The sequence below is a fragment of the Podarcis raffonei genome, chromosome 9 (genome assembly GCF_027172205.1).
Source record: "Podarcis raffonei isolate rPodRaf1 chromosome 9, rPodRaf1.pri, whole genome shotgun sequence".
Classification (NCBI taxonomy): domain Eukaryota; kingdom Metazoa; phylum Chordata; class Lepidosauria; order Squamata; family Lacertidae; genus Podarcis; species Podarcis raffonei.
Window position 1 is genome coordinate 1,898,399 of NC_070610.1, and position 23,709 is coordinate 1,922,107.

The following is a 23,709-nucleotide window of genomic DNA, read 5'->3' on the forward strand; positions in this document are numbered from 1 at the left end:
CATTTTCAGCTTCCGACACCTCCTCCTCCTCCCAGTCTTCTTCCTCTCATTGTCATCTCACCCCCAGGCTCTGAGCCTTCCTCCCTTGGGGGCTCCCCAGCTTGTTCCTCCCCACATCCATCCAGTTCAAGACAACTTCATAAATTCTTGAGGAAATCCACCTTTTTCCAAAGTAATAAACATAACCTCCTAATATACTTTGTCAAATGCTTTTTCAGCATCTAAGGAAAGAGGTGCAGCTGGATCCATTCTGTTATTGTTTAAGGCCACCAGATCAGTTACCAGTATTAGGTGATCAGTGCCTGACTATGCTACATAAAACCCACTTGATCCCTGTGCGTTACTGCCTGAGCTCTGCTCTACTAGCTAAAATCACGGTTAATACAGTGGTACCTTGGGTTACGAACGTAATTCATTCCAGAGGTCCATTCTTAACCCAAAACCGTTCTTAACCTGAGGCGCGCTTTAGCTAATGTGGCCTCCTGCTGCCGCACAATTTCTGTTCTCATCCTGGGGCAAAGTTTGTAACCCAAGGTACTACTTCTGGGTTAGCGGACTTTGTAACCCGAAGTGTTTGTAACCTGAGGTACCACTGTATTTCAATATCTATAATTTACACAGTTGGTTGGTCTTGGCCAGGCTTCGATTTAGTAGGACTATAAGCACCATACATTGAAAGAGACAAAGTGCCTAATCCAAAGCCCTTTTGTTAAACACAGAGAAGCTTAGAGGTCAAAAGATCTGGATGAGTTTCATACCATTCTGCAGAAAAGAAATCTTGTCCCCAGCACTTTCTCAGTACTTGTTTTATGAATGACATTCCTAATTTCTTCCATCTGTAATGGTTTTGCAAGAATATCATAGAATCATAGAATCATAGAGTTGGAAGAGACCACAAGGGCCATCGAGTCCAACCCCCTGCCAAGCAGGAAACACCATCAGAGCACTCCTGACATATGGTTGTCAAGCCTTTGCTTAAAGACCTCCAAAGAAGGAGACTCCACCACACTCCTTGGCAGCAAATTCCACTGTCGAACTGCTCTTACTGTCAGGAAGTTCTTCCTAATGTTTAGGGGAATCTTCTTTCTTGTAGTTTGGATCCATTGCTCCGTGTCCGCTTCTCTGGAGCAGCAGAAAACAACCTTTCTCCCTCCTCTATGTGACATGTGATGCAGCACAAATAGGAGTGTGCTAATGCAGTAGATGTGTGCAAATGAAATAGATGTGAGATTATGCTAAGCTGTTAAAGGAACTATAGCTACCTAAACCATGAAGTGTGAAGAGGAGAGGAAGGTGCTTTTTAAAAACATGATAAAGATCTGTACGTTCTGGACATCTGTTTTGGAGTCAGAGCAGAAGCTACAGGAGACTTGATGCCCCAGGCCGCAGACTGATTGCAGAAGTCTTAGAGCACATCCGTGAGCCCTGTTACCCTCGCCCTTTCTGCATTCTCCGTGCCATTTCTCCTTGCAAGACTGAATCTTCATACTTTTGCAGAGTGCAATTGCAGGGAAGATAGATACCGAAACCTCCCCATTTGAAAGACAGGAAGTGAACATTGAAGATGTTGAACAACGTCACTCACTCTTTGGGGACTGTTTGTTTCCCAGTTGCCTAGGGAAATATAATCAACTTCTCTCTAAAGACCCATCCTCTTAACAGGAACTGACTCTGGCTTTTCTGAAACTGGGGCTGGCTTTGCCTGCCGATTCAGGCAGCAGACGCCCGAGAGAGGGGGCCATGAGGTCCCTCCTAAGTGAGCAGGAGAATAAAAGGGGAACCACCGGAGAATCAAGCTGAAGGCCAAAATTGGTTAGGAATTATGGCAGATCACAGTGAGAGTCTGGAAGAAGAACCTGTCCCTCCTGTTGAGTTAGATATGACATGGAAGGGTACCAGCTAACAGTAAAAGATTTCCTAGATCTTCCCTATCCAGTCTAATATGCTAAGTCACCTTTTCTGTATAGCCAAAGCCCCAACACTGTTCCACCAGCCCTGAAACTCAGTGTATAATATCTCCTGTGTTGCACAATTTATATACAATCAGCCACAAGCAAAAACAAGATTAAGTCCTGGTATATAATGTTTTGCCTTGTCTCCAGAAAAAAATGGCAATAAAGCTAACTCAAGGCCTTTCAGAATGCCCACTTGTCAATCGCCTGCCTGATGTCATATGCTGTCGGGTGAGTCTTCCTTCTTCCTTTGAAGGTGTGGCTCTGCTTCAAGATGCGCCTGCAACTCTCGATTCTTCCTTTCCAACTGTAAGTGCATTTTGAATTTGGCTCTATTTTCTGTTGCTGTAGGGCAAAAGGAAAAAAGGTGCCAAATGCTAAAAGCACCAGATTCTACCAATATCTGGAAAGGAAGAATCTGGAGCAGGAAAAGCCAGAAGCTCATCTCCAGAAACCTCTACACTCTGCATGTTCACATTAAGCCAAATTAGCTGTGATTCCTGCATTGCATGGGGGGGGGGGTAGGACACTACAATTCTTTGCTTCCATGTTTTGGCTTAGCATTGCATTCAAATCAGCTTGTGTTGTGAGAGCACCCCGCCTTCTATGCTCATCTGCAGGAATATTACACAAGCTCAACAGAGGGAATAGGACAGGCACACTTAGTTATGGCTTCCCGTGGATAAGTGCATAATGCTTAAGCCAGACATTGCAGGGATCAGATGTGCAACCAGGGTTGGTCAAATCTGCCAATTTCACTTTCTTTTTTTCTGTATTTAAGTTCAGTTTTCCAGACCAGTTTGCAATAAAAAAAAGAGTCTTCCTGAAAATTCATCAACATTTTAGCGCAATTTTTTCCTAATATACACTTTTTTGTATGCAATTTTGCCTAACACAATGCATTTTGGTATGTCATTTTCTCTAATATGTGCATTTTATACACACTTCACCCTAGTATATGCATTTATAATGCTTTTATACTTGTTGGAAGTCATCCAGAAAGGCTGGGGCAACCCAGTCAGACGGGCGGGTACAAGTAAAATCCTTCTCATTCTCATTCACACTCCTTGGCTAGAGAACTGCACTGCAGACTTCAGAGGTCTGCTAATTCCAAGGGATGGCTTGTGCTTCAGCTCTTCTCTTATTCCAGAAAGTACATACAGTGGTACCTCAGGTCACAGACGCTTCAGGTTACAGACTCCGCTAACCCAGAAATATTACCTCAGGTTAAGAACTTTGCTTCAGGATGAGAACAGAAATCGTATTTGGTAACTTCACCTTTGAGTGCAAACTGAATCGATTTCTCCCCAGGATTTCTTTGCAACAAACAGGAAATGCACTAGCTGGCTCAAGAGTACATTTTTGCTCCTCCATCTGCAACTATGATTCTATATAAAGCCTAACACAGGAAGTCTCTACAAAGCATAGCTATTTTTCCTGCTAACATGAGTCAGAACTTCTAACATGTACTGGGTTATGCATTCTGATTGCATTTCTTAAGGACTTCAGCACAGTTGTGACACTCCAAAAGGCTTGGCTACCTTTTCTGATTTTGCACATGGGAATTCATGAACACATGTTGTGACAAAGCGTAATTACAAGCTACAGTGGTACCTTGGTTTAAGAACAGCTTAGTTCATGAACAACTTGGATTAAGAACGCTGCAAACCCGGAAGTAGGTGTTTTGGTTTGTGAACTTTGCCTTGGAATAAGAACATGTTTCACTTCCTGTTGATTGTGTTCCATATGTAAACTGAATCCCCCACTGCTATGGGAAAGCATGCCTTGGTTTAAGAACAGAGTTCCGGAGTGGATTAAGTTCATAAACCAAGGTACCACTGTGCTGACTGTGTGAGTTTGAGCCAAGGCACCTTTGCTTCAATGGGGCAGAAGACAAGCAAAGGAGGCCCTGGATCTTCGGTGGAGAACCTCCTGGTCTTTCTGTGTAGCCCTCAGGACTCTCCGCTGGGCATGCCCGCTCCCCAGACCACCCGCTCCTCTACTGGCCCGATCCCTAGGCTTTTACCCAGCTGGCATGTGTCCTTGAACTGGGACCATGCCTCAATTGAGGATGGATTGAGGATGTTTTTGGCAAAATGTTCTTGTTTAGTCAAGCCTACCTAGATATGTAAGCTTGACATGTATGTCATTTAATATTTGATATGTCATTTAACTAATAATAATGTACAAGCGACTCGCTACTTATGCAGGGGTAGCATTTCGGGGACCCATGCACATAAGTGGGGTGTCCACTGCAATACATACAGCTTCCCCCCATAAGCCCTTGGAGTCTTTAAGAAATAGGGTTTATTCACCTATTTACAGCTTCAGTCTGCATGGAGGAAGTGCAGATCTCACAGCAGGGTCATCTCAAGAGGGGCTTGTCCCTCAGAGCAGTGAAGCCCTGCAGTCCAAGGCATCTCTCCCAGCCAGCCAGCCTGCAGCCAGCCTACCCAAAGATGGAGCCCAGTCTTTCTTCTCCCATTCTTCTTCCCTGAACACCCTACTAAAAACTCTTTTCCTGTCATCTCACACCCAGTTACCCTGGCAACCTTCCAAGCTCCCAGTCTCTGTTCACACCTCAGGGCAAGAAGGGAGGACAGTTTTTTTGCATTACCAGTGGCCTCCATGGCCCTCTATTGTTCCTTAATGGCCCCTGCTTGGCCAGGCTGTTTGGCAGAGGCTGGCCCAAGAATTCCTCTGCAGCTGTTATTTCTCCCTTTACATCCCAAATGATCCAAATCCTACCATTTATTAATTTCTAGGGTTTAGGTAGGCGATCCCCCTCCCAAATCTATGACAATACTGTACATTGGTGTGAAAAAGTCACATAATCATCAAAATTTTGCACCTTGTTTGTGTAACCACTGATTGTGTAACCACTATTAATTAAAATCAGAGGTACCATATTTTTCGCCCTATAAGGCGCACTGGCCCATAGGACGCACCTCGTTTTTGGAGGGGAAATGAATAAAAAAAAATTATTTCCCCCCCAGCAGCCCGAAGCACGGGGAGTGCTCTGCACCCTGCCCTGTGCTTCGGGCTGCTGGCTGCCGCCCCAAGCCTCGCGCGCCCGGCGGGACCTCCCGCCGGGCGCGCAAGGCTTGCGGATAGCTTCCTGAAGCGTGGAGAAGGAGAGGGGTCGGTGCGCACCGACACCTCTCGCTCTCCAGGCTTCAGCGAAAGCCTGCATTCACCCCATAGGACGCACACACATTTCCCCTTCATTTTTGGAGGGGGAAAAGTGCGTCCTTATAGGGTGAAAAATACGGTACTTTGCAGTCATTGCTATCATGTTACATTCATGTTACATTCAAAAGGACTTACTTGATTTCTGTTTGGCCTCCTGCCTTCCGAGCAATTTGAACCAGCTCCTTCCCGTACCGCTCTTCTGCTTGTGCCCTGCAAAAAGAGAAGAAAAAACTTCACTATTTGAAGTTCAAAGAGTACCAACGCCCATATATTTTGGGGTCTCTTGCCCTGACAGGCCTTGTACTGGTCACTATTTGGGTACATTAAAAACAAGCCTATCAAGTAAAACAAGTAAGAAAAGGGAGGTGGTGCAAGCCAGTATTGGAAAGAGGCAGGTGCACACCCCATAAATGAAGACAAAACTGAATGGGATTCTTGCAATAATTAAGAACTGATGCTGGGAGGGAGAAGTAGGTGGGATTTTCCAAAAAGGCCACATGGGCAGTTGTGCTGCACAGCTGCAAAAGGCTCACCCTTTGCAGAATTAAAGACATGCAGCGGACATGAGCCTTGTGATGTGAGCACTGTGCAACAGTTGCACGGCAAAGTGACACATCACAGTCACTGATAGTGCTAGATGGTGATTGAGTTGCTTTTCTTTGACAATTGCAATTTCTTGTTAGAACTATTGGAGGAACAAAATGTGTCACAAGGGAGGTGCAAAATAATAAAAGTTCCAAGGCCATGGAAACAATTCTAATAGCTCAAGCAACATTGTGTTGTCTTGGTCCTCTTCACAGCAACCCTGAAGAAGCAAGTCACTAATATTCCCAGTTTGCAGAGAAAGCCTAAGAAACAGCAATCTCTCCCACATCAAAGGAATTCAGTTCATATGCTCAAAGAAATAGTTTTCCGTCGTGGATGCGATGGCAGGACAGAGATGCAAAGCCACAGCTGGTTGCATGGCAACATTTCCTAATCCAATGCACTGCCAAGTCCCACATGTCTACGCAAATTCATGGTGGCATTCTTTTCTTGTGAATCTGGTCTGGGACCGTAATACATTTCTTTCTTTCATTCTTTTCTTGTGCCCAGGGCTAGCAGGAATTACAAAACCCAAACAGCACTGAAGGCAGACTGCAAAGCATGGTCACGTGTCCACATCACAAAATTGCCATGTTCCCCTTTGCCTGGTGACAGCTCTCTTTTTTACCTCCGGACTTAGAACTTGGAAACCCAAACATGTTTTGCATGTCATGGCAGTCAGAGGAGAGTGTCTGCACAATTGTAATGGTTTGGGGAGGAGCAAGCCAGCTAAACAGTCGTTTGCTTATTTTACTTGTATGATTGTTTGTTATGCTTTTTCAGGTCTATGGCCACATAATGTAGAATCTGAATCATATTTAACTGAGAAAATGAGAAATTGAGAGAAACTGAAAATGACCCATCCCCCCTCACCTTCTCCATCCCGGCACCATCCAGATGTTGTACAGTGGACTACAATTCCCATCACCCCCGGCCATTGGCCATTCTGGCTAGGGTTGATGGGAACTGTGGTCCAAAACATGGAGGTCACCAGGTTAAGGAGGCTGGCCTCACCCCTTCAGCGTCCCACAGCGTCGCCTCATTTGACCAGCTTCATGTCCTGGAGGTCACCCAAAAAAACCCCTAATGCCTCCCATATATTTTAGATGACAGCTCCCAACAGCTCCAGTCGGGAGGAACCAGAAGGATGATGGGGGAAGGCATCCCTTAAACCAGCCAAGTGAGCCACCCCCAAATTAGTTCCAGGGGCCCAGAGCCACTCAAACCCACCTGCGCTTCTCACTCTGCCTCCACCCTCAGCAGGTTAACCACTCTGGTGCCTATGCGAAGCCACTGTTTCCACCAGGAGAAAGAAAACTTTGCTCACATGTTTTAAAATAGCTCTGGAGAGATGACAGGGGGCTGTGTCACTTGTGAGTGTATAATGATTCATTAGCAGGACACTGGGAGAGCCCATTTTACTCTCAGGGGCTGTGCTCCTACAAAGGTGGGGGGGGACAGAAGGGAGCACTGGGTGGGGAGACCACACTGCTTTCCTGAAGCTGAATGTTGGGCAGCTGAAAGACTTCTTCAGGCAGCACATAGTTACACTATGAAACTCCCTCCCTCCGCCAGGAGACACGGAGGGCCACCAGCTCGGATGGCTTTAGAGAGGATTGGACCAGTTCATGGAGGAGAAGGCGATCAAGGGCTGCTAGCAGGATGGCTCTGCTCTGCCTCCACAGTCAGAGGCAGCAATGCTGGAAACCGCAGGAGGGGAGACGGGGCTCTTGTGCTCCAGTCCTGGTTGTGGGTTTCACTTTGGCGCATCTGCTCAGCCGCTGTGAGAACAGGATGAGGATCTATACGTGCCACTGGCTTGATCCACCAGGCTTCCATTATTCTCTTCTCTTCCAAGTATATAAATATGCATTAGGAAAAATTCACAATTTTCATAATTCATCAGCATCTTAGCGTGAATTTTTCCTAATGCATACTTATATTTCTCTGCAGTTTTGCCTAATATCCACATTTTTGCCAAGCAGCTCTCACCTAATACAATGCACGTTCCTCTTTAACAACACTTAGCCCCTGGACTTACTACTTCAGCCAAGAAATGTGCTAGGAAATTCAAAGAATTGAACATTTTGAAGGATGGCATTGTTTCAGCAAGCACAGATATCAACTTTCATCCCCACTCAGAGGAGTGCAAGGCGACGTATGTGGCTCCCTGCTTCCCCATTTTCTTTCCCTTCTTCCCTTCCCTGTGAGGGAGGTTTCACTGTGGCCCTCTGCCAGAGATGGTAGTGCACTCTTAGATTTGCACCAGCAGGACTAGCACCTTGAATTCATCCCAAAACCTAACTGGGAGCTGGATCATTAACCATTACTGTTGCATGTTTTCTCACTGGCTGAGTGGGGATTTGAACTCTGGCCTCCCAGGTCCTGGTCTGGCACTTTTAATCTCTACCCCACACTAGATCTCTCCAGCTCAGTGTCTTTGCTTGTTTGCAACTCTCTCTCTCTCTCTCTCTCTCTCTCTCTCTCTCTCTCTCTCTCTCTCTCCTTCCTTCCTATTCAGCAAGGAACAGCAGGTGGAGGAGGAACTTCTTAGTCTGTCCTTCCTCCAGCAACTTGCTCTGCTTCTGAGCTGGCCAGGAAGGAAGAGGTCTCTCTGCAGCCAGCCCAGAAACCAAGTGAGCTGCTGCAGGAGGGACAGAGTATCCCACTACTACCCACCACAGAGCTGGAAGAAATCCCAAGGGTCATCTAGTCCACCCCCTGCAATGCAGTGGAGGAGAGTCCACCACCCTCTGAGGGTGTCCGTCCCACCATTGAATGAAGGTTACCACCGGCAAGTTCTTCCTAATGTTTAGCTGGAATCTCCTTCCTTACAATTTGAATCTATTGGTTTGGGTCGTCTCCTCTGGAGCAACAGAAAGCAAGCCTGCTCCATCTTGGTCCACGGTGCGCCCAGCGCCCCGACAGGGGCAGGGGGCAGGGCAGCCAGTGTTCCTTCTTAATTACCCTATTCAGTTACCTTTGTTTGATGAGGTCCTCCACATCCTTGCACATCTTCCTCCCATCCAGCAGTCGTTGTAGAAGTGCATCGTACCCAGCATGGACAGTGAATTCTTTACACTAGGAAATGGAAATTATGAATTCCAATTAGCTAAAACCATTCTCACCATATAAACAACTAGATTAGTCAGTCTAGATCAGGTGGGGGATCTTAGCGCTGCACAGTCATTTCCAATGCAAGTTGCTATCGCTCAGCAGTTCACCCAGCGCTGCCCTTGGTTGCTCCCTTGGTGCTCTGGACAGTGAAAAGACCCACCGCCTGGGGGGAAAGGAGGACAGAGCAAAGAAAAATCCCATCTCATGCATGTTTAACTTGCACAATTCCAGCCATAAACGGTTGAAGGCCAGCGGTTGAAATGCCACAAGTTAAATGCAAGTTTAAAAGTTTCAGATGAATTTAATTTGTTTTGGTCTATTTTACTGTGGTTTTAACTTACTGTAGTTTTAAATTGTGGTTGTAATTTTTTTACTGATCATTTTATTGATTCATCTTTTTTGTAAGCCGTTTTGAGGGTTTTTTCTGCAATCAAACAGTATATAAATTTCATGAAATAAAAAAATACCTAGATAGAATGCAAGGAAGGCAGAGAGCTTGGGGGGCAGCAAAGGTCCAGGAGGCTGGGGGTGCTTGAGCAGAGGTGAGTCTAAGGGGTGGGCTGAAGAGGTGATCATGCTGCACCCCAGAGCTACGCCATGTGCCAAGAGAGCATGGAGGCATCTTTACAAATGTGGTTGTACTGTGTTGTTTTATGCAAGCAGCCAAGGGGATTCTTTTGGCTTGAAACAGAGGAATTAAATAAAATGAATCAGTATCATGATGCAAATTCACAACTGATGTTCTACGCTTCATCAAGTATAGCACTCTGTGTGTCCCAGTAGGTTTCATCCACCTCCCTGGGGGTAGCAGTGTCACGCAGGCAAGAGAATAGGGATGCTCTTGGGTGTGAGTCCTGGCAGAACTGCTCCCGGCTTGGCAGCCTTTTCCACCTGGCCTGGGAGGGCCCTGACTGACTCTAGCAGCAAAAGCTGAGGCTGCTGAAGAGGCCAGAGACCATCTTGACGGTCTCTTGGGGCAGACCCAGGTCTGAGCTTCCACAGCCACCATCCGCCATGAACCACCACTGGCAGGTGAAGGGGTTTGGGGCAAAGGCGCCTGTTCCTGGGGTGACCCAAAAGCAAATAATCACTTCCAGGGGTGGAAATTTCCCCAGACAATCTTACATGACCTTACAGGTCTAAAATACAGAAACAGCTGCTGCAGGATACAAACACACATGGGATGGGATGGGATGTATGGTTGAAAAGGAGAAGGAGTTCAACCGTTTCCACTGCCCCCAGCGGGAGATTTCCTCCATTTGCAAAAGGCAGCAAGGAAGGGATTTATTGGGATTACTGTAGGGAGAGAGGTGAAACTCTTCCTCTTTGCCCACCTTACTCCTAATCCTGCGTGGGCCTCCCATGGTGCCTATTTCCTTTTTTTAAAAATGCCCATTAAAGAGACAAAACAATGGATACACCTAGAGAGGGACACAATTGAAAATACCTGCGCCACAGCATACCCTCTCCTCCCAAACAAACTAAAGAAAATTCCCACAACACTTAACAGGTACACACAGACCACACTCAAAGCATGGAAAGCAGAAATAGACAAACTATCCCCAACCCCACTAATTCTCCTGGCGCACCACCCATTATTGCACCACACAGCACAAAACCTCCAGATAAAAACCTGGCAAACCATAGACTTTTATCGCCTAATAGACTTATATAAAAATAAGAAACCTTTGTCAACACAAGAAATACAGGACAAACTAGAAGACTCCTAAATGTCCTGGTTAACACATCACCAATTACATGCCCTCTTAAATAATCCAGCAGTAAAATCAGCAGCAACTTGGCCCCTGACAACCTTTGAAAACCTCTTCCTAACAACAAAGGAACACGGCAAAGGGTTGGTATCCGCCATATACAAAATATACAAAATACTACTCCAAAATACCATGAACCCCCTAGATGCAATCAAAAAACAATGGGAGGATGACATAGGCTTAACCCCATAGGATTAACCCCACTCAGTGGACCAGAATATGGTCTAAACCCCCCTTTAAATCCATATCAACGAAAACGGAAGAACTCACTCTGAAACTCATCTACAGCTGGTACCTAGCAACAAGAAAATTAGCACTAATATGCGTAGGAACCTCACCAAATGCTGGAGAGGGTGCACCTCCACAGGCACATACCTCCACATGTGGTGGGAATGTCCCAAAATCCAACTATTCTGGACAACAGCCATATGAGAAACAGCCTTACTAAAAAAATTAACAAATAAACTGAAACTGACACAGGGACAAATAGAAGAAGACGCCTTCACCCCTGTATGGCTTCCCTTTATCACATACACAGCTCAACAAGACAACAACAAGAATCGATCAACAGCATACAAATCAATCTGGCTAACCTGATCCAAAACACCCACCCACCCCACTCACACATGAAGACAAAGATCACCACAGCCAATCACAAATGGAAAACCACACCCTAGGCCAACCCCAACCTCTCTCACCACCAAAGGAACACAAGTGAATAGCAGAGAACCTGCACAAGCGACGTTGACACAAAACCCCACACATACATTAAGTAAAATAGAAACATCGCCACCTGGCCCCACCCCCACCCATCTTCTCCCCCTCCACCTCTTTGCCCCTTTTCTTCCTAATGTCTCAACAAATGAAACTGATCTGTAAAAATGTTACTTGAAAAAAAATGCACATACCAAGAAAATCTTTAATAAAAATACATTTTAAAAAAATGCCCGTTAAATGCCCTATCACTTTTAATGTTGCTTCTTGTTTGGCCCTAAGACTTGTGGATGAGTGGAGATTTGAACCTGGGTCTCCCTAGCCTAGTCTGACCTGCCACACATGCCCACCCTTCTTAAAAGTAGAGACAAAGCTTTCCAACTTCGCTGAAGCACAGGAGAAAAGTCAGGTCATGCAATGACCCAATTAGCCTAAAGAGATAATATGTCACAGTCACAAAATTAACACATAAGGCAGCTGGCTGTAAGAAAAGCAAAAAAAAAAAAGTTTAAAAACTCTCTCTCTCTCTCTCTCTCTCTCTCTCTCTCTCTATATATATATATATATATATATATTCTAAGCATATCAAGTGGCCCAGCAGCAACTGGTGTGGGTGGGGAAGGGAACAGCTGCCTAAGGCATATACAACTCTTCCTTTAAGGCTTTCTTTAAAAAATGGAATACATCCTAATTTTTCTCCAAAAGGATGGGGGGGGGGAGACACCTTCCAGGCCTCCTGGTGGAAAAGATCCCTAGAGAGGGGGCCACCAAACGTAAGGCTGTGTCTCCAGCAGCCACCATCCTGCACTAAGCACATTTCCCTGAGAGGAAGCGCCAGGGAATTCACAGGACCTGCTTCTGAATAAACATATGTAGGATTTGTGCTGCCGTTTCCAGATTTTGTGCTATAGATACAATGACAACACACCGGTAGAGTAGCACAGTGGATATTTCCCAGCCAACATTTAAAAAGAAAACGGATTGCACCATGGTGTAAAATGCCTTTCAGAGCATCTTTTTTCAACACCCCCCCATAACTGAATAAGCAAACCTACAGTTGTGTTCGCCATCTCTCGAGTGTTCTGCCACACGGCTGGAGACGGACAGCCTGGAGGGCTCAGAGCCTTCTGGAACAGGCTGCTGGAGGGAGCAGCTGCTGGTGCTGCTGGCGCTGGTGTGCCAAATGGTCACAGCCACGTTGCCCGTCCCCTTCTGAGGCTGCCTTTGAATCATCAGATTCAAGACAGGGCTCAGCCACTGTCAGGTTTTCCCACCAGGGAAATTACACTGGATTTTAGAATAGAGGAAGATGAAAAACTGTATTGCAACAAGTCAGATAATGGGCTAATTAGCACAGGGTCATAAGAACATATAGGAAGCGGGTGGTGTTGTGGTCTAAACCACTGAGCCACTTGGGCTTGTTGATCAGAAGGTTGGCAGTTCAATTCCCATGATGGTGGTGAGCTCCTGTTGCTCTGTCCCAGCTCCTGCCAACCTAGCAGTTTGAAAGCACACCAGTGCAAGTAGATGAATAGGTACCACTGCAGCAGGAAGGTAAATGGCATTTCCATGTGTTCTGCCACTCATCACGGTGTCCCATTGTGCCAGAAGCAGTTTAGTCTTGCTGGTCACATGACCCAGAAAGCTGTCTGTGGGCAAACACTGGCTTCCTCAGTCTGAAGCGAGATGAGCGCCACACCCCATAGTTGCCTTTGACTGGACTTAACCATCCAGCGGTCCTTTACCTTAACCCAGGCATAGGCAAACTTGGCCCTCCAGATGTTTTGGGACTACAACTCCCATCACCCCTAGCTAACAGGACCAGTGGTCAGGGGTGATGGGAACTGTAGTCTCAAAACATCTGGAGGGCCGAGTGTACCTATTCCTGCCTTAACTCATAAGAACATGAGAAGAGCCTTCTGGATCAGGCCCAGAAGGGGGGCCCCTCTAGTTCAGCATCCTGTTCTCAATGTGGTCAGCCGGATGCCCCCCGTGGAAACCCACAAGCAGGACTTAAGCACAGGAGCCCCCTCCTCGCCTGTGGCTTCCAGCAACAGGCATTCAGAAGCACTGCTGTCTGAGTAGCCATTAATAGCCCTCTTCTCCATGAACATGTCCATTCATGTTGGTGGCCATCCCTGCCTCCTGTGGGAGCGAGTTCCACAGGATATCCGCCATGTGCCTATACCTGACCCGCACTGGCTGATCTCCGGGAGCCATAGCCAGCGCAGGTATTGGAAGGGCTTGGGAGCAGCAGAGAGGAACACAGAAAGGCACCTACTCTAAGACAGACCTGCTAGTTCGCATAACACAGCATGGTCTCCACTGACTGACTGTGGTCATCAAGGGTTTCGGGGTCTCTCCCGGAGCTACCTGGAGATGCCGGGGAATGAATCTGGGACCTTCTGTATACAAAATAAATGCTCTACCCTGAACCATGGCCCTTCCCCTGCCAGCGGGATGTCAGAGAAGCCAGACCACCACAGCGAAAACGGAAAGATTACTTTCCTAGTTCAAAGAATACAGCACGGAAAGTAGATTGTCATAAAGGTGGAAAGTTAGATTTCCTGTTTAGCAGCCTTTTTTTAAAAAAAAGGCATTTCCTTCTTACCAAATGCTTGCACTTGCTACATAAGTCACCTGACGTGGGGCTGGGCAGGTACAGAAACAACTAACCATAAGAAACAGTGCACAGAATGTCCATGGTGTCTCTTGCACGTTGCAATCATGTTTTTATTTATTTAATTACAGGCACCTGCATTTTAGAAAGACCACAGTGAAGCAGTTAGGTTTTGTTGGGGGGGGGATTTCTGTTGCTTTTGGTAGAAGCTTTTTTCAAAGCCAAATTTGCATCACAAGAAAGACGGGCCAGTACAGATTTTCATTGCAGTTATGATGGTTAAAGTCCCTGTTATGAATGGGGGGGCAGATTCCCCCATAATTCCTGGGTGCCAGATCCCCCCCATAAGTTCTAGAGTTAGTAAATGTAGGGGATTGAATGCTTGACGTCTTCACCCAGGTGTGAGACAGTTGAGCAGTGCAGAAATGCAGTCTGAATCACCTGGGGAGAAGAACCATTCTGTAATACAAAGGAAGGTGCCTAGTTGGTTTTTTAAAATCAATTCTATTAAGAGTTTTCAACATACAATACAATAAAAGCCAAACTAATCTAAAGAAGATAAATAGAACAGAAGCAAAAGAAGAAAATAAAAAGAAGAGAAGAAGAAAACTAAAAATAAGTAAAATAAAATAAAAACCAGGTCCACTATTACAATTATATTATAACCCTTATTCCACACACATCCCAGCACATCCCACACACATTCCACACAGCCATCCCAGCTCTCACCTGGGAGCTTCCCCCTCTTCCCCCAGTCTCCCACCCTGAGAGATCCTCTCTATCATCCATCACCTTCCTGGAAACATCTTCATCAATCCAAGATAGGAAACTTCAAAAAACGAAGCATAGATATAGATAGACTTAACTGGGAGAAAACAAGAATTAAAGAAAACAGAAAAACAAAATAAGAAGAGAAACAAGAAAAGAAAAGAAAAGAGGATCTTCTGATTCTCTCTGCTGCTGATTATGTATATGACAATTATGCAAAATATTCAAAGTATGCCAGGATACCATCTAGCTGCATTAATATCCAGCCTTTTCTCAGTCTGCTGGTGTTGTTTTCTCAGTCTCCAGTCCCCAGGCATCTCAAATTTGCCGTTTTCCACTCAAAAAGTCCAAAAGTAGCTCTTCAGTTATTACTATGTGACCAAAATAGTCCTTCTGTGGTCCAATATGATGAATTTCTCCCCAGGTTCTCTAACAAATCTTAATAGTGTAATAGTCTGTACTTATTTGCTTGTGTCTTCATTAAACCATAGTCAGTTCCTTATATTCCAGTCCCATTTCCTGTTGGTCCTGCTTTATCCTTATTTAAAGAAAAAAGGAAAAATCCTTCTTCCATTCTTTTTCCAAACCAATCACTGAGAGCTTAGAGGCTTTTTCTTCCGTGTTTGCTTCAGTTTCTGCCCTTTCTCTCTCTGCCTCATCTCTGCCATCTCAGATTGCCTCTTAAACCCCTTCCTTTCTCCTGTTTCCATCCTCCCATCCACTCCAACTCCTGCTGCTGTCCCGTGCTCAGGCAGAAGTCAATCCGCATCTTTCCCCACAGCTCCTGTGCATTCTGTAGTCTGACAGAGATCAGATCTAACTTCTCTTAAAGTTCTGCGCACCTCGGATCTTAACTCTGCCAGCTGTTCATCTGGGAGGCTTTGTAGGATATCAATGATTGGAGAAGCATCTGGTGTTGGCTTTGCCACATTGGGTTCTGCTAAGCTCCTCCTTGGGAGAAGTTCCACTTCCAGGAACTTGTCTCTGCTTGCACATTCCTTCCTCTTAAGAACCTCTGTTTCATTTTCGCAGCCAACACAGCACGTACAAGACAGAGATTTATAGGCTGTATAAATTGAAAATGTAAAGCAGATTCAGAGCTATCTTATCAGTTAATAATAATAATAAATTAATTTTTATTTATATCCCGCCCTCCCCAGCCGAAGCCAGGCTCGGGGCGGCTAACAACAATAAAATTAACTCAAATCAAATTGATGGCAACCATTGGGCTAGAGTTCTGTGAAGATTGCCAAAGGAGGGAGTCAGGCTGTGCCCTGGCCAAAGGCTTGGTGGAACAGCTGTCTTGCAGGCCCTGTGGAAAGATGTCAAGTCCCGCAGGGCCCTAGTCTCTTGTGGCAGAGCATTCCACCAGATCGGAGCCACAGCCGAAAAAGCCCTGGCTCTGGTTGAGGCCAGCCTAACCTCTCTGTGGCCTGGAACATCCAAGATGTTTTTGTTTGAAGATTGTAAGTTCCTCTGTGGGACATACCAGGAGAGGCGGTCCCGTAGGTACGAGGGTCCTAGGCCATATAGGGCTTTAAAGGTTAAAACCAGCACCTTAAACCTGATCCTGTACTCCACCGGGAGCCAGTGCAGCTGGTATAGCACTGGGTGAATGTGATCTCGCAGCGAGGACCCCGTAAGGAGTCTCGCCGCGGCATTCTGCACCCGCTGGAGTTTCTGGGTCAGTCTCAAGGGCAGCCCCACGTAGAGCGAGTTACAATAATCCAGTCTGGAGGTGACCGTCGCGTGGATCACAGTGGCTAGGTCAGGGCGAGAGAGGTAAGGAGCCAACTGCTTAGCTTGGCGGAGATGGAACTATGCCGCCTTTGTTATAGTTGCAATCTGCACCTCCATGGAAAGGGAGGTGTCGAAGATTACACCCAAACTCTTAGCGGACGGTGCTGGCACTAATTGCGCCCCCGCAAGAGATGGGAGTTGCCCCCTCGATCCCATATCGTCCCGGCCCAGCCAGAGGAGCTCTGTCTTCGAATGATTTAACTTCAACCGGCTCCCACGTAACCATCCAGCCACAGCTTCCAAACATCTGATCAGTGTGTCTGGGGCCGAGTCAGGATGGCCATCCATCAACAGATAGAGTTGGGTGTCATCAGCATACTGATGGCAGCCCAGCCCAAAACTCCGGACAAGCTGGGCGAGGGGGCGCATAAAGATGTTGAAAAGCATCGGGGAGAGTATCGCACCCTGAGGTACTCCACACACCAAGGAGTGGCGCGATGACAATTCCCCCCCAAGCGCCACCCTCTGTCCCCGACCAGAGAGAAACGAGCGCAGCCATTGAAGGACTGTGCCCTGGATCCCCACGTCGGCAATGCGGTGGTCCAGGAGTTTGTGATCGACCATGTCGAAGGCTGCTGACAGGTCTAGAAGAATCAGCAGCCCCGACCCACCTCGATCCAGCTGCCTGCGGAGATCATCTGTTAGGGCAACCAGAGCCGTCTCAGTCACATGACCAGCGCGGAAGCCGAATTGGAATGGATCCAGAGCCAATGTTTCATCCAGAAACCCACCAAGCTGTTCAGCAACCGCTCTCTCAATCACCTTACCCAGAAACGGAAGATTCGAAACCAGGCGGTAATTGGATAGATCTAAAGGATCTAATGATGCTTTCTTTAAGAGCGGGCGCACCACTGCCTCCTTCAGTTCCCCTGGGAATGTCCTGGTGCCAAGGGACAAATTGATGATATCCCCCAGGGGGGCCTGCACCTCATCTGGACACGCTCTAATCAGCCAAGACGGGCACAGGTCAAGAGGACAGGTGGTGGGCTTTCCAGCTCGGAGGAATCTGTCCACATCGGCTGGGGATATCCGGTCAAAGTGGTCCAATACTGGACCCGAGGACAGTCGAGGGGCCTCCAGTTCCTTTATTGTATCCAAATTGGCAGGGAGGTCATGGCGGAGCAACAATACCTTCTCCGCAAAAAAGCTCGCAAATGCCTCACAGCCGTGTGTCAAATTGTTATTTAAATTTGGCTGTCCTTCAAGGGACGTTAAAGACCTGATTATACTAAATAATTGCGCCGGGCGAGAGCTAGCGGATGCAATGGAGGCCGAGAAGTAAGACTTCTTAGCGGCCTTCACTGCCATCTCGTAGGTTTTCATAAAAACCCTATAAGATGTTCTTGAGGCTCCATCACGGGCACCCCGCCATACTCGCTCTAGCTGTCTGAGGTCCCGCTTCATTTTCCGAAGCTCCTCGGTAAACCAGGGAGCCCGGTTTCTGTGGGGTCGCAGAGGGCGCTTAGGTGCGATCTCATCGATGGCTGCCAGGAGCTGGGTATTCCAGCCCTCAACAAGCTCAGTCAATGAGTCGCCATGGGGACCAAGGTCCCACAAGGCTTGATGGAATCTATCAGAGTCCATCAGCCTCTGCGGGTGAGCCCAAATCGGCTCAGCACCTAAGCAGGGTGGGGGTGGAAAGTCAATCCTGGCTTTCAGAGCGTAGTGATCAGACCATGGCACCTTCATCAAAGGAAACATGATCACATCTATACCGACGCCAAAGATCAAATCCAGCGTGTGGCCTGCTTGATGTGTGGGGCCCGAAACAAACTGGGAGAGCCCTAGTGTCGCCATGGAAGACACCAGGTCCAGAGCCTGTGAGGAGGGAGTGGCATCAGCATGGATGTTGAAGTCCCCCAATACCAATAGGTTAGGGAACTCCAAGGTCCAGCCGGCCCCCGCCTCCAGCAGGCCTGACAGAGTGGCTGCTGGTGCGCTAGGTGGCCGGGACACCAGCCAGACAGCCAAGCTCTCCTCGGAGCCCCACACTAGGCCAACACATTCAATGCTGGGGATCAATGGCGATGGTAGAGCCCTGAAAGAACAATCTTCCCAGATTAATAATGCCACCCTTCCCCCCCCGGCCCACAGTCCGCGACTGGTGGAGGACAGAGAAACCCAGGGGTGCCATCTCTCGTAAGGTAACTGTTTCCCCTTCGCACACCCAGATCTCCGTCACACAAGCCAGGTTGACCCCCTGCGAGGTAAAGAAATCTTGCAGGGTGGCGGTTTTGTTGCCTATAGACCTGGCATTGCACAGCACCAGTGACACCCTACCCTCGTCCCTCGGGATGGGGCGCAGATTGGAAGGGGTACGAGCATATCCGTATCTCGGTCCCCTTCGCTGATAACATCTGCCCCCCCACCATACCTCCCTCGCCCCCCCACGGTCGCAGTCCCAAGCCTCATACTAGCCTCCATTGATGGCAATTGGCGTTATTCTTTCCTAGCCTAGTTGTTCTACTTATAGTATCAACAACTCGATAATTCTAATTAGTCGAGTAGAACAAGCCAGCTAACCTCAGCTACCTCTCTGATTATATGAAACTATTATGTTCTTTATCAGCCTACTATTATAATATTAGACAAACCAATTAATAAAATTAAAAAATAACCCCCAAAACATTCCACAGCTAAACAGAACTACCATATAACGTACATAAAGGAAGAAAAAACACCTAAATAACAGGAGAACAACAATCAAGCATCTCACAGTAAGCAAGCAAAAACTTAAATATTATCATGAAACAAAGGACTAAAACAAATGGCAAAGGAAGGGGGGAGGGGGAAAGGGAGGGGAAAGGTTCTTGTAGCAGACGAAGTTCTTGTAGCATCATGCGCCAGCTCAAGTCTGCTCAAATGATCTCTGAATCTGCCAACCTGAACAACCAGGCGGCATCGGGGGATGGGCAGAGGAAGGCGGGGTAGGCTCAGTAAATGCCCTGTTTGATGTCAATGCCGTGCCCGATGGTCTCGGGCAACTATTCTCTCAAAGAATAGTTGTATTCTTTCTTTCGAAGTCGCCAGTAATTAATTTAAACCTTTTGGTTTATTTTCTAGCCTGTTAACCAGTGTTTTTTCAGCCCCCAGCAGCCCACATGTTCTTTGGTGCTAATTAACTGACAGATAGAAAATCCAATTAGTATTTACTTTTAGTCTTAAAGGTAAAGGGACCCCTGACTGTTAGGTCCAGTCACGAACGACTGGGGTTTCAGCGCTCATCTCGCTCTATAGGCCGAGGGAGCTGGCGTACAGCTTCCGGGTTATGTGGCCAGCATGTCTAAGCTGCTTCTAGCGAACCAGAGCAGCACACAGAAATGCCGTTTACCTTCCCACCGGAGCGGTACCTATTTATCTACTTGCACTTTGACGTGTTTTTTAACTGCTAGGTTGGCAGGAGCTGGGACCGAGCAATGGGAGCTCACCCCGTCGCAGGGATTTGAACCGCCAACCTTCTGATCGGCAAGCCCAAGAAGCTCAGTGGTTTAGACCACAGCGCCACCCGCGTCCCACTTCTAGTCTCAGAAATAGTTAAAAGAATGAGGTTTGCTGACCTGACGCCCTAATTTAAGGGCCATTGTGTGGTGCATGGGATTGGTGAATGTTCCTTCCTTGAGATCTTCCTCCACCCCTGAAAACCTCTGTCTCTGGCATGATGAATGTCTCCTTCTGAAGACATGTGAGGTTTATCCCTGAACTCCCTTATCTCAAAAGGGAGTTTTGGTATACCTTGGTTTCTTAATCAATACATTTCATCTCTGTATAAGCAGTCGATGACCAATCCACCATCTTTCCTCCCCAGAGGTCCACAAACAATTAACTTTTGTGGTTTTGTGAGACCCTCTTCCCATGAGAGGAAGATGATCAGAGACGGAGGTCAAGGTTAGAATTTCAGTGTCCAATGATATAAGCTGGGAGGGGGGAGGTTGCTGGGAGGCATGATGTCACCGTAGGAATAAAAGGGGTTTAGAGGAACAGGAGGAGAATTCCATGCAGGGCTGGCTGGGAAAGGCTGCATGCAGAGACCAGGGAGCCTGGCTGTTTACTGCTCTGGGCGCAAGCATCTATGTATCTATGAGGGGAGCAACAAGAGACACTCTTGGGGTGTAATGCTCTGCACCCCCTGCACCTAAACTCAGGTGTAAATATGTGTAAATAAACCATTTTTCTAAAAGACACTACCGTCTCCACTGTGCCTTAATCCACAGGAACACAAACCCTGGTTACGTGCCAAGACCCCTGGAATCTTGCACCTGCTCAGCAGAGACGGGTGTAAAGCCCCCTTCCCTGTATACTGCCGTCCTGATAAAAGCCACACCTTCCCCACTGCTCCTCTGTAGCTAAATAAAACAGAAAATGAAGATGCGGCTGCAAGAGGTGCAATGAGAAGCACATATAGTTAGGCCCATAGAGAATAAAAGTTTGAGAAGAGGTTTAAGACATGGCTGCAGAAAGAAGTTCTTGTGAGATTTCCCGACATAACTGCACTTGGGACCCTATGTGCTCTCGGGGCAGCAAGGGCCTTGCCATTTGCTGTTCTGACACAACAACATGTATTGGGGCAGCCCTGTGGTGAGGAAGTTGCCAGGGTACGTCCACACACCATGACCTGTAGCTCCTAACTGGACATGATAGCCTGGAAGGCAAATTCTGAAAAATGTCCCTGCTTCTGGGACACCCACAAACCAAAAGTCTTCTCCTGTGATAGCAGAGTGTGGTGGCCAATCCATAGGCAAAGTGGAGTAGAAACATAGCCTGAAGCCCCCTACATCCAGAAACATGAGGCCATTCATCATGTTAGATAGATCAGTGCTCCTCAAACTTGGGTCTCCAGACGTTCTCAGACTACAGCTCCCATCATCCCCAGCCAGCTTAGCCAAATGGTTATGGATAATAGGAGCTGTAGTCCAACATCTGGGGATACAAGCTTGAGGAACCATGGGCTGGATTTACCCTCCAGATTCAGAGGCAGTATATCACTGAATGTCAGTATTGGCGAGCAAAAGAGGAGCAGAGGGCTGCTTCCTCCATGACGCATTTGCTGGCTTCCTAAGGCATCTGGCTGGACCACGAGATCACAGGGGGCTGCATCCGATGGACCTTTGGTCTGACGGAGGAGGGCTCTTCATGCCCTTATTTTTAGAAACAACCCCCACCAACTGGGAAAGGCCAAGATATTCAAGGGTGACACCTGAGCACCAGGGTGGGGCAACCGTTGCATAATAACATTCAGGTTTTGCATAAGACACTCTCTGTGTGGTGCCATGAGCATCCCCTCCACCCAAATAAAAGCGGCACTAGCAAAGTTGTATATCTAAGACAAAAAGCACCACGTAAGAATAGAAACATGAGCTGTCGACAGCAATGAACATTAGACCCATGTTCTGCCAGCATCCCCAAGAAAGAAGTTAGTCGTTCAAATTTTTTTAAAAATTAAACATTTAGGAGTTCATTTCCTTCTCTCTTTTTTAGCAATTAAAAGTTTGAAATAAGTGATTCTTTTAACTATAGTACAAGTGGATCCTAGAAGTCCCTTACCTTTTGACTGTGAGGATTCAGGTGTCCTAAAGAGGCCCCTTCCGCCGTTTCCTGTGGTAACCAGTTTGCAAACGTGCCCCGAAAACGTGCCCCGAAAACTAAACTTGCAGGCAAAATTGTGACAGTGCGGCACCAGGTCAATTCAGACCACGCAGCCAGCCAGTGTTGCCTCTTTATCTCCATGAAGGTGAAAATCAAGATGTTGGCACTTACCCAGAAGGTGTCTTTGAACTGCAGGTGTGTCATGAGGAGCTGAAGGAAAGGTCCCCTTTGGGCAGGCTTCCCCACAGCACCAAAAGTTTGACGGAGAGGAACCCAGTTGGCTCTGGCTGCCAAGCACACGGAAGCCGAAAGAGGAATGCTCTCTTTTGCAGCTTGCAAAACAGCTCTGGGCGGTTTAAGGAAGCTGAGTGTGAAATGACTTGCTACTTCGAGGGAGAAAGCACACCCCAAACCTCACAGGTCTCCCCTTCCTCTTTCCCTCCTCTTGCCCCACCCCTATGCTCTGCTATCAACCTCACTTCAGTTCTGGCAAATGGTGAGTATTGAAATGAGGAAGCAAAAAAACACCCTATCATCTGTGTGCAAATGAGGCAGGTTTTTTATGGGGGGGGGTTAGTGACAAGATTAGCTACACCCCAGAAAGCCAAAGTGTTGTCTGATCAATGGACAAAGCTACAAACTCTGGGAAGAAAACTGAGAGCAGGCCCATTCTGTTGACCACGGAGGCTGCATTTCTTGATGCAAGGCAGTTTGCGTGTGTTTTTGGTAATCTTTTGTGCTGGGCTCAAATCATAGCCACAGGAAGCAGACCTGTGACATTGCAGGCTCAGCAATTGCTGCAATATTTTCCAATTCTCATAAAAATTAAGGAAATGGGTAGATGGCACTTGCTTCAGCTTAGCCTATTTGGATCAATATGTAGCTTTTGGATGTGCTATGTTCATTCATTGCAGCTGTGAATATGAATGAAGTGGTAGCACACAAGGAACGTCCCTGGAATACTAATAGAGAGTCTTCTCCCATCAATATCACTGGGCGAGAAGTTTTAAAATGTGACATTTCAGTCACTGTTTGCAGACGGACCCGAGAACCATCATTTCCTCTGTTATGCCATTTGCAGATAAAACGTAGCAGAAGTTGCTTTTTGCCTGGCTATTTAGCTGGCGAGCACTTTCTTCAAACGAAATGGCAAACATTTTCACTGTTCCTAAGCTGGAAACAAAGAGCAGAAGAGAGTTAGATGCTCAGTAGAACAAAGAAACTTCCAAAGTATCTTAAAAGGGAAATGTAATTCAATGTACAAAATACATGCCCATTAAGAAGCGGGGGTAGAATTCTAATCCAGGTATAGGCAAACTCAGCCCTCCAGATGTTTTGGGACTACAACTCCCATCATCCTTACCACTGGTCCTGTTAGCTAGGGATGATGGGAGTTGTAGTCCCAAAACATCTGGAGGGCTGAGTTTGCCTATGCCTGTTCTAATCTAACAGTATCTGGAGTGCACTGCATTGACTACCCTGGCATGAACTGAGTATCAGTCATGAGGTACAATAAGGAATTGCCCCCACACCACTACTTTGCACCCTGACTATAATTTGTGGGCCTTGTGATTTTGAGTGAAAACAAAGTCGATTCCACAAGCTT

The 23,709-nt window shown here is 47.0% G+C and overlaps 1 protein-coding gene across 1 annotated transcript in view; it reads right to left on the minus strand.

Annotated features, from left to right (window-relative positions):
- Window positions 1–22,542, minus strand: part of PSTPIP1 (proline-serine-threonine phosphatase interacting protein 1) — a 43,537-nt gene extending 20,995 nt beyond the window's left edge. The window contains exons 1-3 of the mRNA XM_053402661.1: window positions 22,275–22,542; window positions 8,710–8,810; window positions 5,280–5,354 (exon numbers count right to left, since the gene is read on the minus strand). Of these exons, the coding sequence (XP_053258636.1) occupies window positions 5,280–5,354; window positions 8,710–8,810; window positions 22,275–22,307 (209 nt within the window). The 5' untranslated portion in view covers window positions 22,308–22,542. The remainder of the gene's footprint in view (window positions 1–5,279; window positions 5,355–8,709; window positions 8,811–22,274) is intronic.
- Between the last annotated feature and the right edge of the window lie 1,167 nt (window positions 22,543–23,709).